General features: G+C 36.3%; 1 protein-coding gene across 1 annotated transcript in view; it reads left to right on the forward strand.

The window, feature by feature from the left end:
* The first annotated feature begins 4,519 nt into the window (after nucleotides 1-4,519).
* LOC134542412 (synapse-associated protein 1) overlaps nucleotides 4,520-19,206 on the forward strand; it is a 111,029-nt gene continuing 96,342 nt past the window's right edge. Inside the window, 5 exon segments of the mRNA XM_063386623.1 lie at nucleotides 4,520-4,966; nucleotides 5,158-5,385; nucleotides 5,479-5,567; nucleotides 8,878-8,945; nucleotides 8,947-9,000. Of these exon segments, the coding sequence (XP_063242693.1) occupies nucleotides 4,815-4,966; nucleotides 5,158-5,385; nucleotides 5,479-5,567; nucleotides 8,878-8,945; nucleotides 8,947-9,000 (591 nt within the window). The 5' untranslated portion in view covers nucleotides 4,520-4,814.

The following is a 19,206-nucleotide window of genomic DNA, read 5'->3' on the forward strand; positions in this document are numbered from 1 at the left end:
TGACGTAGTTCAGGATAATTGACACCTTTTACGTGAAAACAAATCAGTTTGTCGTCAAATCGGAGTTATTTACGACGAAATTACATACAGCTGGGTATGTCTATGGGCGATACAAAATGCAAGATCTTTACTTACAGATTTTCACTCCTAATAACATATCCGTCAGAATATGCCCTTATAATCTTACACATTATTTATTTATACGTCGTTTAAGCTCATCCTGAGTGTCGGATGGCATAATCTAGCTAGCTAACTTTCAAATTTAAAATAGGCCTCGCGCCTTTGCGTCGGCATCAGACGCCTTCATACAACCATTCTCTTTAATTAAGACGTTCTAGACGCCTCACATCTAAAACACGGCCTCTCATTGGCCGAAACCAAAATCGGTTAGCGTAATTTACAATATAAATACTGTAAATAACACTTATTAATACAATTGAAAACACAAAAATGCGGTAAATTTAAAACGAAAATTTCCAACAATGAAAATTTCTTTAAGTAATACCCCGAATAAAATCATCGTTAATTCGTTAAGTTCATTAGTCCTTAGAGGGGTATACTCAAATGACTGTCCATATAAGTCCATTTCAGGTCATAGAGCATAGCTCTCGTAGATATACATAATTAATAAAAATATATTTAAATAACTTTTGCGGGCGAACAATATACAAATTAAATAATAAAATTTCATAATAATAATAATAACAATCAAAATAATAAGACTTTATAAATAATAGTATCATTAAAATAAGTCATAACTTTCTGTGCATTATGAAAATAGTAACAGCACACCATCTATTACGTGAGTTGTAGCCAATCAGATTGCCGGGAAAATTCCATCCATCCACCCATAAAAGCCTTACTAAGCTTTAACCGTACACGGATTGTTAGCAAGATACCTATTGCCGGCATCCTATAATATCTTAAAAGATTTAAAAGCATATTTCTAAGTTTAGTAGGTTCCATTAAATGTTATTAACTTATGTTTGAACTGAAATCGTACCTCCTATGGTGACTATAGTAAGCCCTGTCCCCAACCTCCTAATATTAGTACCCACTGGTGGCATGCACCATCGCATAGTATTGACGTCGTCCGACCGAAGGCCACCCCAAAGCCCGACCTGCAACCGCCAGTATTCAACCCCGCTAACGGAACGCACCCCTAGCCATGGCCCACCCGAGTCAGGCGAGCACCAGAACAAAAGGTAGAATTAAAGACCATGTCCTAATGAACCAGCCACCGCGGCCCCTGTGCATTATAAATTAAACATAATTTAATGGTAACATCACTTTTCATTAAAAACCATGTGCAAGGGAACTGCGACGCAGGAGTGCCCGGGTAATTCTTTCCCTGGAGCGGCTTCTTGAGAATTAAGGCCTAAGATCCTCCCCCTGGAGTAGCCTTTCGAGGATTATGCTTTATGACCTTCCTCCTGGAATGGCCTTTCTACCTGCCTCTTCTTAGTTTCCCTGCCCAGCAAGAGAATGCCCTTTACTAAGCAAGGAAACTAAGAAGAGGCTGGTGGTAAGGCCATTCCAGGCGGAAGATCCGAAAGCATAACCCTCTAAAGGCTACTCCAGGGTAAAGGCCCCAGGCCCTAATCTTCATAGATGTTGCTTAATGGGAAAAGTAATGTTAGAACATAAACTTTGACGTCGTCCGGCCGACGACCACCCCAGAGCCCGACCTGCACCCGCCAGTATACACTCCCGCTAACGGGACACACCCCTGGCCATGGCCCACCCGAGTCAGGCGAGCCGAACAGCGATTAAAGGCAAACCCGCGAAAACCTGAGTAGACAAGAGAAGAACCGTACCCATTCCTCCTGGGACATTAAATTAGGATTTTAGCGACAATAAAGTCTCTTCCAGACACACCCATTTAGATTCTAGCGTAATGAGGTCAAACCTGGCGCAAGAGAGGCCGAGCCTCCCTCGGACGTCATGCCAGTTCGGCAGTTCAGCACAGCTCACGGACCGGAGTGGACCTACGTCCCACGGAGGGGCAACAGCCTTTGTCTTCATCGAAAGTAACGTCCGGTAAATATAGTCACTAATTAACAGAACCTCTTTTTTTACTTAACCTCTCCGTGAGTACCCGGTCCCCCTTTTCGGTCCAGGATTTAATCCGACCGCATCAGTTTAAAGACACCCCGCACCACACTTGGTCAACGGGGTTGATCTTCAGTATACGGCACGGGCCGCCTCCCGCAACTCACAGAACTTTACTTAAGGTCACGCGCACGGCGCTGACCACAAACCCGCAAGGGAGCTTGGACAAACTTAATTGCGGTGCGTGTTTCACCACAGTGGGCACAACACCCGCGCAGAGACATTCGTATACGGGATTGGCCGTCTCCAACCGTCCACCCCTTAATTCAGTGTATTTTGTTTCCCGGATTTTGTATTACTAACTTACGTTACCCGAGTAACGAGTGCCACGTAATTTGTGCGCGCCCCCTTAATTCATTGTATTTGTGTGTCCCGTATTTTGCATTACTAACTTACGTTACCCGAGTAACGAGTGCCACGTAATTTGTGCGCGCCCCCTTAATTCAGTGTATTTCTGTGTCCCGTATTTTGTATTACTAGCTTACGTTACCCGAGTAACGAGTGCCACGTAACTTGTGCGCACCCCCTTAATTCAGTGTACTTTTGTGTCCCGCCTTTGTGTTACGAAATTACGTTACCCGCGTAACCAGTGAGACGTATGAGACGTAACAGCGTCCGAGGCCCACGTAACACGGAACACAAACAAAACGGCGCCACGGAATAACGAGTAAACCCCCACCCCCCCCCGGGGACCTCTGTAGAGTGTTGTATTGTGTACAACTCGCTCCTATGAATAAAAGGTACGACACCGCCACCTCAACTCCACGTCTCTTATTTAAACATCATCTCACGCAACACCGCCGCCGGCCCTAGTGGGCCACGCAGGGGCCACGACCCCAAATTCACGACTAGAGTCGAGCTAGTCTGGCGCCCACCCGGACAATACGTATCAAGAGCCGCCTTTTCCCACTAGGAGCCACACCGGGACTCGAGCCCGAGACCCCGGACGACGGCAACTTAAGTGTGAAAGCCAAGCTTATAATATGTGACTGATTGTTCTGGTAATATGTTGATTTTTTAAATGGGGATGCTCCTAAGACGAGTGGAAGCCCACTCCTTCCATAGTAATACCACAACAAATCGCAATTATTTACATTCTGCAGCAGGCGCCATCTCTTGGCGCTGGGTGAATCACCATCTTACAGGAACTAGCTTGGGCATAGATATTAGGTAAAATTACCCTGCGGTGTTGGGGCAGCCATGTTCGTTTCAGGGATGAGCATGCAGAACTCGCACAAGGGGGCCGAGGCCAAATGCAGGACACGACATATATATATGAAGAATTTTATTTGAAGATTTTCGATTTTTTGTTGCGAAGTGTTTGGAAGGAAGGGAGGGTATAACCACTTTGCCCTCTAATTCTTTCAATTTCTTTTCTTTTGTTTTTGGGAATAATATAATTTTATAGACTTTAAAAGATTTCATGAGGGGAGCTTTTATATTCTTCCATACACTCTCTTGCAATGCCCCTGTTTGTTATTACTTAGCATGGATACATGCTGGGGGCTCATTATCAGTGTGCTAAACTCCCAAAAATAACTCAGTGAAATAACTCTGTAAGAATTTGGTAACTAAATAGCTCAGGATCAATGCAAGAAACTCACATTAGGGATACCCTTACTAATAGTTCTTTCCAAAACTGGCATAAAAAATTGGTTATATTAAAAATTACAATGTTAGTTTGGAATTTAGGATTTAATTTACTACACGGTACAATCATTATATTGGAAGGAGTAATGTATGCAATATTAACACAGAGGCTACATTTGATTTGGGGATCTAGCGATAGGGTAAATTTTGTTATCAGTGTTGAATCTTGTCGTGTTAGGGAACTGGTATACAATATTAATAGTTAATCTGACAATTTGATAAGCAATTTCTTGTTAATGCCGAGGCAAATTTCCTAAGTAATACAGTCCTGTAAACTGCAAGATTTACATGTGGCGTAGGGAATATTTTTATTTCTTGTATTATACCTTCAAAAATATATATATTTTTAATTATTGAGGGTTTTTAGATTAAAACACATGCTTGAGTTAAGATTTCAGAGGTTCTTAAAAAAAAGTAAACAAATTAAATGATTGCTTGGCTTATATTTTTTTAAATGTTATTTTAAAGTAAAACACCTTTTAACTCTGCGATATATTTTTTCCAGGTTAATGGAAGAACATTATAATTTGAAATTGCTAATAAAACTATTTTGCAAAATATTTTTATGAGTATGCTGCCTTAATATTGATAACAATAATATATGAATTTTTTACCGTAGTTGTATTCTGTTTTTTTAGGTTTCGGAACAGTCTTTGTGTAGATTTTTTAAAAATGTAATAAACTATATTTGTCTAAGTTTTACCTGCTTTTTTAAACTGAGGTTTTCTTATTTAATTTCTCATAATGTTTTAATTGTTTAAATCATATATTCTATTTCTCGTTTTATTTCTGTATTTTGCGCTCTCTGTTGAATATTCTTCGTACCTTAAAAATCATCAGACCTTAAGCGACCACTTTCCGTGTTTTCAGTCAGGTCGCGGTTGTCGCTAGTGCTGTTTTGTTGTTAGACAATCTGTCAATATATCAGGTGTTAAGTCGTTCTTGTGGGTTGTTTTGAGTATGTGCGCAGTGTTAAAATTCATGCTCTGTTAGTGGAAAATCTGGAAGCTAAGTGTTTATTAATACACTCAAGCAAATTTTAAAGTGTTGATATGTTTACGGGACTTACAAACCAAGTTAGTAGCTGGATGGGAGCTGCAGGCAAAAAGGATGGTGAAACTCAAAAACCAGATGAAGAAAAATTAGCATCCCCAGTCATTGATTCTGGTGATGCTATAGATGTTGATCAAAAGAAGGAAACTAGGTTAGATAGTGGTTACTGTGACTTGAATGTGTATGTTTAGTTAGATAAATATTATGTTCTCAACAAAGTTTTCATTCTTAAATCTGCCACATTTACTATCACTTTTTTGATTGCGGATACTATTTTTGCATGTTAGAAAGGTGTTGCTTGGAAAGAATGTGTTGTAATAAATTAATTTGACTTGGTTTCAGCCCTACAAAAGCTGGAAAGCTGGAGATGTTTTCCAATGTGAAAAACCAAATGACAAGTTGGTTGGGGTCTGGGGTCCCAGGTTTACGAAAGGGTGACCCAGATGGTAATGCAGAAGCTCAAAATTCGACCGGGCCTGGAACGGGAAAAACAGAAGCAGATTCTCCGGCATGTGAAAAGTCTGTTAAGGGCTCGCCTGTTGAACATGCTAAAGAAGATGATGATTCAAGGTTAGAAATGTCTTTTAGGAGCACCATGTCAGCACTACAGAATTTATGTCACGTGTAAGTTTTTAAAATATTTTTTGTGTTTGTTTATTCCAGTGCTACGGGAGGAGCTGATAGCGATATTGCTGGTTCGGAGCCCGGAACACCAGCTGAAGACAAGGATGGAGCTCAGCCATTTGGGGCTGGTGAGTCGTACTTTCTGATTTTCATTGGAAAGGCCCCCAAGATGGTAGGGCTGGATATTGTTTTGGAAATTTTTAACTAAGCACTTTTTTCATGTTTTTATAATGCTATTAACAGATGTCTGAAACTCAAATTAAACAAGCAATGTATAATTACTTAATTGAATTATTTTAGAGCCTAAATACATTTTTATTTCCATTAATTAACCTTGCTTTAATATTAGGATAGGTGAAATTAGTGTTAAATATTGAGCTGTATTTCTTAATCTGCTTAATGACATGACTAAAATAATGCATTTAAGTCTTTCTACACATTTGTTTTTGAAAAACCTGAACACAAACTACCAGAAACAATTTTTCATCACAAACCAAACCTGCCATCTATTTTAAAAGGCAGGGTTTTTTTTTTTTGGGGGGGGGGGGGGAAAGCTTGTAGGTTTGTCTGAGATTTGCAAATTTATGCAGCCAGTCTGCTGACTTTTATGGTCATCAGGTTTGGCTTACTTTTACCTGAGCCGTGGCCTTTCGTTCAATAAAACCCTGTTGAAAAAACTCAGTTGATAACCCATTTGGGTTTTTTTCATAATTTATATGAATAAAAATAAATTGTTTTATTACAATTTAATTAAACAACACGTATCTACATACACAAGTATAGATAATAATATTTCACTTAGAAAACTAAGTGTCAACAATTAAACAGCAGTAACTTTGTCACTAAATAAAAATTATTTTGCTTACTTAACAAGTTACCTATTTGCTTTAATTAGCCTTATTTTAAAATAACTTGCTAATTTTTGCAAAGTAATTTTGTTACAGAATGACTGGTCAAATTATATATGATAATATATTGCTACATAAGTTTTCCAAATTTTTTCCCTGAAAGTATAGAATTTTTGATTTAATTTTGAATTATCATCAATAATAGGGTTATTTAGGATTGGGTAGCAAAAATTTTAGTTACAGTATCTAATAATTTAGTGCAAGGTGGGGATTTAAAAACTTTTGAAAAAATGCCTATAACTAAAACTACAACAATTTTTTTTTAATTCTAGTTATTTCGATTCAGAACTGTAATTCACTAGTCTAAGTTATCAACTGTTCTGACGTGGTGTGGAGTTATGGGACAGTATGTATAACGAGCATGAAATTTCCTTTATTAGTACTCTATAACCTATGATATACTTAATACTTATATTAGCTAAAATTTTCGAGTTTAGGATTTTACGTTTGAGATAATTTTCGCATTAGGAGTATACCGTTATTGTTAAACTGATATAAAACCATACTAAGTACTATGCCAGTTTTCTATTTTTTATCAATTTACCCAAACAATTTGAAAATCAGATATAAACATTTTCAGAGCTGAGATTAAAAAAAAGTCCTTAGTGCAACTATATATCCTAAGATAAACCTATTCACACAATTTAAGCTTTTTAAAGGCCTTCTGAATCCGGAAAAGACCAAACAACTAAATTTTAAAAATCAATCTGAATATAAGTACTTACTCTGCATTTGCATGTCTCAATTTTTCATTCAACAATTTATTGAAAAATGTATAATAAATATTTCTTGACCAATTTAGTATCTAACAAATATAAGATGTTGCTTATGTATTCTGTGAAAGTTTCTAGATGTTCTGATTGTGAGATTTTCTGATGCACTTTTATATAAAAGAAAATGGTGAGAGGAGATGGTTTTTAAAAAAATAATAGTTTAAAAATTCATAGAATATTAGGAAATCAATTTAGAAATAAATTTTACTCACTGCTTCGAGATGTACGTAATGACATGAAGATCTTCATATGCAGATGATCAAAAGCGGTGATAGTTGGGGAAATGTGGTTTAAAATATAGCTAGAACATCAACTAAATTGAAAACAAATAAAAAATTAAAAAAATTAACTCTTGAGGTGGAATCTCTGTAGTGAGAACCTAGTACAGAATTTCTCGTTTCTTGGTCTTTTCGTTTCTGTGTTTCATAAACGACAGACTTGAAAATACATAGATATAGGTGAGGTTATTTAGATTTAGGTTCTGCAATTACTGAATTCAAACATTTCACGTTGCAAGTGCGTCAGTATCAAAAGTGCCAGCGCGGGGCTCTGCTAAACTCTGGGGGGGGGGGGGGGGGGGAGTTGCCCAGCTGACTCGGCCCTGGAAACACCCCTGCTACATAGGTTTTCAATAAATTTCATATTTTTCAGTAAGTTTATTTTTAAAAGATAACTAATTTCCAGAAAACCTACCAAAATGCAGATTCATTGTATAGAAAACCAGGTCATGTCCAAAACCCAGGTTTTATTGAAAAAAATCCATATGGTTTGGGTTTATTTAAGTAAGTGTGGGGCTTTTCCAACCCTGATGGTTGTACTAACAATCTCACACACTTTTACCAATATAATTTAATATTTGAAATTAATTAGATAGAGTTCAAATAATTTGATAATATGATGATACATTCATTATTTTTTTTATATAATGTTATTTTGTAGAGGTTTGATAAACAGTTTAAGTAAGGGTGATGGTGCAAAAAATGACATTGGAGCCACTCAAATTACAACTCATTGTTAATACGACGAGGCCGGCTGAATGGTTCGCCGATCTGTGGTGGAGGGGGGGGGGGGGGGCATGGACATTGGCTCTTAGCCTCACGCTGTGGGTGTGATGTGTTATTGTGATCCTGTTTAGCTTTTATTTATCCATATTTCATCTCACGTGTGAGGATTTCTGAGGTCTCTGATTCTGAAAAAAAAAAAAAAAAAAGAGATATGTATATTGAGTTCCAAAAATTTCAATAGATTATTGTTTCTGTACTTGCCCAGTCCAGATGTGATTGTGGAGTTTCAAATGAATTATTAGGCCAGGCGTGGGTACAGAAATGTTTTTATGATTTGCCGGGGGGGGGGGGGGGGGGGTGTTATTACTTGGAAAAATAATTAAAATTTGAACATGTATACTCAAAACAAACTTGCATTACTATGGCATTAACACACCGACATATGGCTTACAGAAGTAGCCGTAGGCGTCGTGGCTTCTCAGTTGAAATTGCGAGTGTTGTAACAGCTCACCTTGCATGACTCAAAATAAAACACTGCCTTCACTGATAGTTTGCAAATATTTGTTTTTCGTGACTTCTAAGGGGAGATAACCCCCCCTCCTATTCCCCATCCCCTTGCATTCACCACTGAGGAGGACTTACCTCTTTAAAAAAAATAGGCAAAGGTGCTGTACAAAAGGCATAGGCCTTTACCCTATAGCTGTTTTAAATAAATAAATACCTAGTGATACGTAGTTTGAATTTTTTTTACAGTGTCCACAAAAGCACTTCAGGGTGCTAAGTCCATAGGCAGCTTCTTATTTTCGGCAGTAAACAAAGCGGGGAAAAACTGTCAGTGAAGCGAGCGCCAAGATAAAGAAGACAGTCGAGGAAAATGTGAGTTACTGCATGTTTGCTCTTTGTTGGTTTGCATTATAATCGGGCATCTTTTACTGCACTGTGCATGTATCTGTGGAAAGAAAGTTAAACTGAAAAATGATACGTGTCATCTTGTTTTGGAAGTACGTACGTGAAGCAATCTTTGAAAATGATATAAAACTGTTAAGTCTGCCTGCTGTTGATCAATTGTGGTGGTCTGCTATCTAATAATTCAGTTAAATAAATAATTTATAAAAAGAAAGTATTTATTCGGTTGAAAAATTTTTTGCACTGTATATAGCAATTGAATATAAAAATAATAATTTCTGTCAAGAGTTTTGGCCTCATCAGTTTTGTTTTTAGAAATTTGTAGTTTCTTGTGGCACAAACGTGATGAGGTGTTTTGGCTGTTCAATCATCTCAGTTATGAGCAGTATCAACGAAGCTGTGTTCTGTGTAGTAATTCACAAAAAAATTTAAAGAGCCCTTTTGCAGTTGTACTAATGTACTTCTGATTCATATTAGTTAACATGTTTTCTGTTTGAATAAACTGTGTGCGTAATGGTGAAAGCAGGAAATTTTTTTTGAAAGGTGTAGGGAGGAATGGTATTGCTGGCTATTCTGACATCTTTGGTTCTATTAAGTTTTTTACTGTGCAGTTGGTTTCTGTTAGATAGATAGATAGATAGATAGATAGATAGATAGATAGATAGATAGATAGATAGATAGATAGATAGATAGATAGATAGATAGATAGATAGATAGATAGATAGATAGATAGATAGATAGATAGATAGATAGATAGATAGATAGATAGATAGATAGATAGATAGATAGATAGATAGATAGATAGATAGATAGATAGATAGATAGATAGATAGATAGATAGATAGATAGATAGATAGATAGATAGATAGATAGATAGATAGATAGATAGATAGATAGATAGATAGATAGATAGATAGATAGATAGATAGATAGATAGATAGATAGATAGATAGATAGATAGATAGATAGATAGATAGATAGATAGATAGATAGATAGATAGATAGATAGATAGATAGATAGATAGATAGATAGATAGATAGATAGATAGATAGATAGATAGATAGATAGATAGATAGATAGATAGATAGATAGATAGATAGATAGATAGATAGATAGATAGATAGATAGATAGATAGATAGATAGATAGATAGATAGATAGATAGATAGATAGATAGATAGATAGATAGATAGATAGATAGATAGATAGATAGATAGATAGATAGATAGATAGATAGATAGATAGATAGATAGATAGATAGATAGATAGATAGATAGATAGATAGATAGATAGATAGATAGATAGATAGATAGATAGATAGATAGATAGATAGATAGATAGATAGATAGATAGATAGATAGATAGATAGATAGATAGATAGATAGATAGATAGATAGATAGATAGATAGATAGATAGATAGATAGATAGATAGATAGATAGATAGATAGATAGATAGATAGATAGATAGATAGATAGATAGATAGATAGATAGATAGATAGATAGATAGATAGATAGATAGATAGATAGATAGATAGATAGATAGATAGATAGATAGATAGATAGATAGATAGATAGATAGATAGATAGATAGATAGATAGATAGATAGATAGATAGATAGATAGATAGATAGATAGATAGATAGATAGATAGATAGATAGATAGATAGATAGATAGATAGATAGATAGATAGATAGATAGATAGATAGATAGATAGATAGATAGATAGATAGATAGATAGATAGATAGATAGATAGATAGATAGATAGATAGATAGATAGATAGATAGATAGATAGATAGATAGATAGATAGATAGATAGATAGATAGATAGATAGATAGATAGATAGATAGATAGATAGATAGATAGATAGATAGATAGATAGATAGATAGATAGATAGATAGATAGATAGATAGATAGATAGATAGATAGATAGATAGATAGATAGATAGATAGATAGATAGATAGATAGATAGATAGATAGATAGATAGATAGATAGATAGATAGATAGATAGATAGATAGATAGATAGATAGATAGATAGATAGATAGATAGATAGATAGATAGATAGATAGATAGATAGATAGATAGATAGATAGATAGATAGATAGATAGATAGATAGATAGATAGATAGATAGATAGATAGATAGATAGATAGATAGATAGATAGATAGATAGATAGATAGATAGATAGATAGATAGATAGATAGATAGATAGATAGATAGATAGATAGATAGATAGATAGATAGATAGATAGATAGATAGATAGATAGATAGATAGATAGATAGATAGATAGATAGATAGATAGATAGATAGATAGATAGATAGATAGATAGATAGATAGATAGATAGATAGATAGATAGATAGATAGATAGATAGATAGATAGATAGATAGATAGATAGATAATGTTACGAGCATGCAGGTTTATCATGCCGTACGTAGATAAGCATGCAAGGAGCAGGTTATATATTCTTACTTAGTGAGTGCTTTACATAATCAGCAGTTTAACTACACATATTTTATGAATATGCAAGTTATCATGGTGACCAAAAGTGAGTTCGTGCTCCGATTTGAAAGTGACAAAGTTTGGTTTGAATATCTTTGATTTAGCAGTGGGTTAAGGAATAAATTTAAAATTCTTTGACACTGATTTGAAATTAGACTCATAGGTCTTAAGTGTATTCCTAAAATGTAAATTAAATTTGATCTAACTCTATACTGTTTATGAGTTTATGTTTCCCCATACCACTATTTTCATTATAATAATTTGTTTTATATAACTATACATGTACGTATACCTAGTTAAATAGATCAGATTTAATAATTTTTGGAAATTTTTTATTGCACAAATGGCAACCAACACCTTGAATAAAGTAAAAAAAAAAAAGCAATGACAAACTGGGAAGGTGTTTTAATTTTCCATACTAAGGTTTAAATGTTACCACCAAAGGTTTTTAGGGAGGGGGGGGGGGGGGTCATGTTTGGTTTGCGCATTTACGTGCATCTTGGCGGTGTGCGCGAATGTCTAAACTAGCTGTGTGTGTGTGTGTGTCTCTTCACCCTATGGTTGCATCAGCGAGCTGTTGGCAGTGTACGGCAGTATTACTATTGGCTGCAGATCCTTTAATAAGCACTGTTATTACCTCGCTCCCTGCCTGCTGTGTTTAGTCCCATATGTGGGTTAACTCTGTTTCAAAAGTCATTACGTAAATCCATGATTAAACAACACACATTTACACGTAGAAATTTTCACATTATAGTAGGTAGTATTTGTTATTCAGCATATCCAATATCTTACTTGGTGCTATAGAGAGAAGCTGTTTAAAAAATATTTTAATTATGACCGTGATCCAAAATCTTGGCGAGCTTATATGCGGAGGGACAATATGCGAGCCTAATGCAATTTTTTTAAGTAAACATTATTCGTGTGGTTCTGCTAATATATTGTTACGAACGCAGACAGGACCGCGACGCGCGCCAGGTTCGGAGCTGGCTGGTGGTCCCGCACTTCCACTGACGTTGTGCGCTGTCCACTGACATAAGGCATGCCACGCGTGCCTGGCCGGATTACAAGGGTCCTCGCTACCCCTCTCCCCCTTCTGCGCTCCCCGCGCACCGTCCCGTCTCGGGCTATTGTCGTCTAGCTGCTTGAGAATTCCGGGCTTACAGAGGCCGCCGCGAGGAGTGGCGTGAATAAGCGTCGTTGTTCTGGGTGTTTCGGGCGTTGGGTCGGCCCGGGATGACGCGACACGTCACAGCCGCTCTCGCACCTTCTAGAAGGATGCCCTGGGTATATAAGCGACGACGCATTCCTCCGCGGGAGTTCCGAGCGAGTTATGAGAGTTCGGAGATTTTCGCGAGTGAAGAAAGTGCGACATCGACGAAGAGGGTGAGAGACCCATTCGAGAGCGACGAGATCGTGAGAGTGCGACTGAGTGGCGCGAGACTGTGTGTGTGGACAGGCGCGAGGTAAGGGGCGAACCACTGTCGAGCCTAGCTCCAGTGAGGAGTGTGAACTGTGGAACTTGACAGACAGTGAGTGATTTGCGAATAAACATTTTTAAGTTGAAGTGATTGGTGATCTGTCTATTTTTTTTAAGTACAATTATTTATCAGTAATGTAAATATTAGTAATTAATAAGACTGTAATAAAACTTAATTGGGCTATCCCTTACGAACCCCACATTACACTCATAACAATATAAATTTTTTTGAATATCATTCTATTTTACCATGTAATCACATGGAAATCCAAATTTTTTGAGCTTTCATGTATTACGATCATATTGCTTGCATTTGCAGTAACAGTAGTGTTGTTCTAAGGCTTGAAATATTTACTTTCGCCGGAAATAGAAAAATATTATTGTGTTTATAATATATTATATATGATTTCTTATTAAAAAAGCGAATTCATCTAATTTTATTCCCTTAAGGGTGGAATTTGGTAATAATATATAGCCTATTGCCATTTCAGTTTACGGGCTACCTGTATTCTAAATTTTATTGAAATCGGTTCATTAGTAAAAACGTGATGTAGTAACAATCATTCACTCTCACCAAATTTCACATTTTTATATTAGTAGGAGAGCACGAAAATTAAACGTGGAGCTGGTTTAAAAGAGATTACTCAAAAAGTAAGTTTGTGTTTTTTAATAAAATCCCATTTGTACAAACATCTCATCGCTCAGATAGAAACACACGAAGCTGGACCTCAACAAAAAGTAAATATTAAAAATATATACACCGGTTCATTCTGCTGGAATAATGTGATTAATGGGTCCGCCCAGCGAGAGTTGTGTTGTCAGTGATGCTGAATGGCGCGACGCTTGCTGGTGCTTCTATCGCGGCGCCGCATCCAAGCGCAATGCTGTGAACTGGAGCGCAGTCTTTACGCCGTGCACAGAACAACTATGACATTGCGCTACATTAAATGGCGCAGAAATAAAATAAAGGCGTATGCCGAGTCGTTTGAGTGGTTTTAAGAATGTCTACCAGTAGTTTAATACTTAAATATTGTTCTGAAAACAACTCTTGTTAGCCATGTTTACTCTCAAACCATGCAATTTATAAACGAAGTAAAGAAACAGTAACGATTCCGACCTCAAAATTTTCTTAAATGCTTTTCATAAACAGCTATCACTATTTGATAAATTTTTTCAATCGCGTGGGTTCTTCCGTTAGAAAAAATTAGGATTTTGAATGCTTACGAGAATACTCAGAAAAAAGACAAAAGTTTCAATGAAGGTACAAAACTGATGTTTGAAATTACTCAGCTGTGAGAAGTCACTGAAATAGCTTCTCCTTAACGTTGTGGCGGAAGGAAGTTTAATTTAAATCACCCATATACCAAAGTATGAAAACTAAAGGACACATGACAATCAGATCCTTGGCAGGGAAAACAGATAAATACGCGGAATTCTAAACCTATTTTTAATGAGCATTCTGAATATTTAATCATAACTTATGGATTACTGATAAATGGTGCTTTTTTTGTATTTCTGAGCGATTTCCATTTGTTATATGCAGTTGTGAATTTCATATGAAGTAGAAACAGATTCGAGTTGTTTTGTTGCGTGCAAGTCATCTGACAGTTCTTCTACGTGTCTTCTGTAAACACGAATGAATGCTTCCTCTAATTCGACAGCACGATAAACGTGGCCAGCAAGAGGGGAAGCCTTCTGTTCACAGACGAGAGAGCCACAGCCGAAGTTCCCCGAAGTTCATGCTCGCTTTTTTTTCCCGTTCTATCTCATTGTATAAACCGGTGTGGCATTAAATTTTTGCGGTCGATTAGGATAGGTTAGCTACATTATAAATACTTTAAAACATTGTGGACGGTTGGTTATATTAGGTAAGTATAGCTACATTAAAAATACTGTAAAATCATTTTATGGTTGCTTAGCAAATAACTTTTTAATATGTAGCTATCCAGCGCTAGGAAACCGTTTACATGATTTCACAGTATCTTTAATGTAGCTATCCTAACCAAATCAACAGTCCACAATGTTTTAAAGTATTCATAATGTAGCTAACCTAACCTAATTGACCATTAGTTATCATGAGTTACAATGAACAAAAAAAAAACCGAAGATGCACGATCGTTCGTTTGGCTCTCTCGTCTGTGAAAAGAAGGCTTCCCCCCAGCAAGAGAGCTCCATCGATCACTAAGCAAAGAACCCATATTTGACATCTCCCCAAATTGCGCCGTAGACCCTATGTTAGTGCAGACGAGGCGCAAGAAATGCTCGAGAATTCACCGCTCGATCTTTTTGCCAGTCATGTGAGCGTACCGCGGCAGTGAGCGCCGAGGCTCGGATCACAAGGCTTATTGCTCTTTCTTTAATTTTCTTGTATTTCACATTATTCAGGGGCTTTTTTTTTTTTACGTGACAACGTCTAATAAATCGATGAACGCCGGCTGCACGCACGAAAAAGTGTTCCGTTACGCTGTCGGCGAGTGCAGTAATAATAGGTTATGTTACAATTGACTAAAAAATTATGGTGATTCATAGAATTGATGGTAGATATTTGATTACAGTTTATTTATATGAAAACTTGTTCATAATTATATTTAAACTTTATAGCTAAACGCCAGTTTTTAAAATTAATTACAAGTCATCTACACGTGAACTGTTTCGTCGACTGTTTATAAAGTGAATTGAAAAGTTAATGTGGTTTTCATTGCTTATTACAACAACAATTTCGGCAATAAAGGTTAATTATTCTTGCATTTTAAAAATCTGATCACTAGTATAATTTCAAGTATTTATTCTTTTATTATTAAAATAAAAATGATTCAATTTTATTCATAAAAGTATGCAATCATTTCATCAAAGTTTTGTTATGACGTTGTCACGTTAAACTATCGTCCGTAAACCGACTTTACAGACAACCAATTTTTTTTCTTCTGTGGAACATATCACGATAGCGATCTTTCATTGTATGTTTCAACAGATATTTATCAATCAAATACAGCATGTCCATAAAAGAATGTCCCGGTTATAAATGTTAATAGTATCAACTGTAAGCTTTGTAGAGTGTTGGTTCAAGGTCACAATTGAAGAGTGACTCAATCAGTTTTAGATAAGCGCATGCGCGAGTGCTGCTTTGTTGTTTTCTCGCTTGCAGCGCCACCTGTGTTGAAAGAATGGCTCTTTCCCCAATTAGTAGAGGCTGAACCTGTGAACCTTCATTTGGCAACAGGATGGAGCCCATCCCCGTTGGAATCTCTTCGGACGAGAGTGGTTGGACGTCGGAGTCCCTGGCCGTCGTATTGGTCGAGACGACAGAGCTCTTTTACGCTGGCCTCCACGTTCACCTGATGTAACGCCACACGGTTTTTTCCTTTAGGGCGTTATAAAAGATCATGACTACGTTCCGCCGCTACCTAATGATTTGCCAGAGTTGAGACACAGAACTGAAGAGGCTATTGCTGCCATTACTCCGGACTTGTTAACCAAAGTGTGGGAAGAATTGGACTTTAGGTTGGATGTGTGCCGTATAACTTAAGGTGCACACATTAAACATTTGAACGAATAACTAGCTTGGTTTACCTTCAATTTGATGCATGATTTGTTGTAAATAAACTGTGATAATATACCATTGAAACTGGAACATTATTTTATGGACATACTGTATTATCTAATAGCGGTAAAAAGTCACAGTCCGGAAATAGCGATTTAAATATGAGATAGCTATCGTATAAATTTGCAGGAGAATCTTTTAGTGAAAAATAATGACGAGAAAACGAAATAACAAACTCGGCTTGGGAGACCGAGATTTAACGCAAGTATACTAAGGTTGCAAAGCCTTATCAGACGCTTTTATTTATAGACAATGACGAGGAGGAAAATGTTGGTGTTTCGAGCTTCATATGCCAGTGATATGAAAGCGCGATGTTGAAGGTCTCCTAAACAAGTGATAGGCGTCGAGAGGTCATTGACTTGGACGTTTCGGATAGCGAGTTTGTGACCTTGGTGCTATAGATCGTAAACTCAGCGTTTTGGCTTCGATTTTAGCCATGATTAATAATAAAAAACTTCCGTGGTTTGGAATGTCATTATATGACTTGGAATGGCTTACTGTTATCTGAACGTCTCAACACTTTTAATACGGCACACGCATACAATGTTATAATGGAACTGCCTTTTCCTTTTTTTAACAAATTACGTCGGTTTTTGTCGTATTTCAGGTATGAACATTTGTACACTAATTTTTTTTGTAGATGGTATAGAAATATTAATTTAAAATTACAGATATTTGTAAACTTGATCGTATACACAAAAACAGTGTTCGCACTAATACTGGGTTTGGATTCTTACCCGATAATTTATGCATTGTGTTGTCTCAGTAGGTACCTCCAATAGTTAGTTATTTGTAAACCGTTCCCATAACAGCTTTCCAGTATTAACTCCGCATTTTAAAAAGAAAACTAAATAAAGTCCAATTATTGAATATTTGATTATCTTTTCCATGTTTAAAAAAAATGCTTCATTGAAACGTCGGTTAAAATATACAATTATGCGCTAACTTTTGTAAGAAATACTCAGTATTGTCTCGAAAAACATTACATACATGCAAAAATAACCATAGCTGTGTATCGTACAAAGTTACAATATCTTTCTTTTAGTATTACAAATTATTTTTTGGCGACTGGTTCCCGGAGGAATCTTTTGTTAAAAGTACAAACCATGTTTTTCTGTGCATGGTTATCACACAGGAGGCTAGTTTTATTCTACCAACCATTGAAATTATTATTATTAAATTAAATTCCAAGTAGCACCGTGGCAGGCTGATGAAACCAGAGATTAGAGAAAGTTACGGATGGAGCATAAACACTGTTTGCAGGTATCTATGCTGAAGCCAGGGGACGTAAGGGGGAAGCAGGTCGCCGCCATATTGTTCCATGAAGAAAATCGCATTTTCTCATAAGTGATGTATGCATGGTGGTGGAAAAGTGCATGAATATTAAACAAATAAAGACTGTTGACTCGAGAAAAAATGATTGTGTACAAGAGTATGTAGTAAACTACATTTCTATATACTATACGAACAAATGGCCGCCATCTTCTTACGTGAGCAAACTGGCCACAGTGCTCAGAGCTTATGCTACATCTGTAACTTTCTCTAATCTCTGGTTGAAACTCGCCTCTCGAGAACACTAGGAACCCACAAAACAATGAGGCGCACGAAGTTACTTTCCTCCTTTATGGCCAGAACAGCCAGAAAATAATAATATATTAACAGGTAAAAGCGCGTACTACATAATCACTATCTACCTTAAGCATTAACAGGCTGATTATGGTAGATCAGTCTGTACTTGACTGGAGGATAGCTTGTTTTTCTTAACTTGTGTTTTCAAAAGTTTCTTTTTATAACACATCCACTTCCAACGCATTTTGATAGCTTTTGTTCATTCCAGAATACATCCACGTGTAATACATACACACAGTTTAATTTAATTGAAACGTGTTTTTAAAATCAGAAGGTGTTTTTCACGTACTGAAGAGTCGGTAAAGGTGGATTCACAAATTGGAAAAAGAAAGTAACATAGAACAAGGGTTGTCTGTAAAAGATTTGACCGCCATGTTTTCAAACCTACTGATTCACAATCACGCATAGGGCGGTCGTTTGCATAGCCGAGAGATCGTGCGCATAGGAGGGAGAATAATATATTTTATTGCTGTTGCGGACGCATGGCGCAACAGCCAATGCGAGCAGAGTAGGGTGGCATTTTGGCGGGAGTTAGAAACTGTTAATATTTATCATAAATGATGGCAAGATTTATTCGAGATATTTATTACATTGCTTAGTTAATTTCTGCTTTAAAAATAAATCGTGCCAATTATCTGCAAAACGCAACTAACGATAAATTTAACTGTATATGTTTAATTATTTGCATTTGTTTACATTATTAATCATAAATCATATTCTGTATAAGAATATCTCAATTTCAAAGCGTAATGAGGTCAGCTCTGTACTTTTGTTTTTTTGATTTAAGTAATGAAAATATGATCTATTTGGCAAAACATTGTATTTTAAGGAAATTTTTGTAAGTTTGTTCTTTAGAATTTCAGTTAGAAGGTTTGTGACTCCCAAGAGAGCTAGTTGAATAGTTAAGCCTCATGCTAAAGTTTTATTGAGAAATGGCTAGGACCATTGATATGTAG

The sequence above is a fragment of the Bacillus rossius genome (assembly GCF_032445375.1).
Source record: "Bacillus rossius redtenbacheri isolate Brsri chromosome 4 unlocalized genomic scaffold, Brsri_v3 Brsri_v3_scf4_2, whole genome shotgun sequence".
Taxonomy (NCBI): Eukaryota; Metazoa; Arthropoda; class Insecta; order Phasmatodea; family Bacillidae; genus Bacillus; species Bacillus rossius.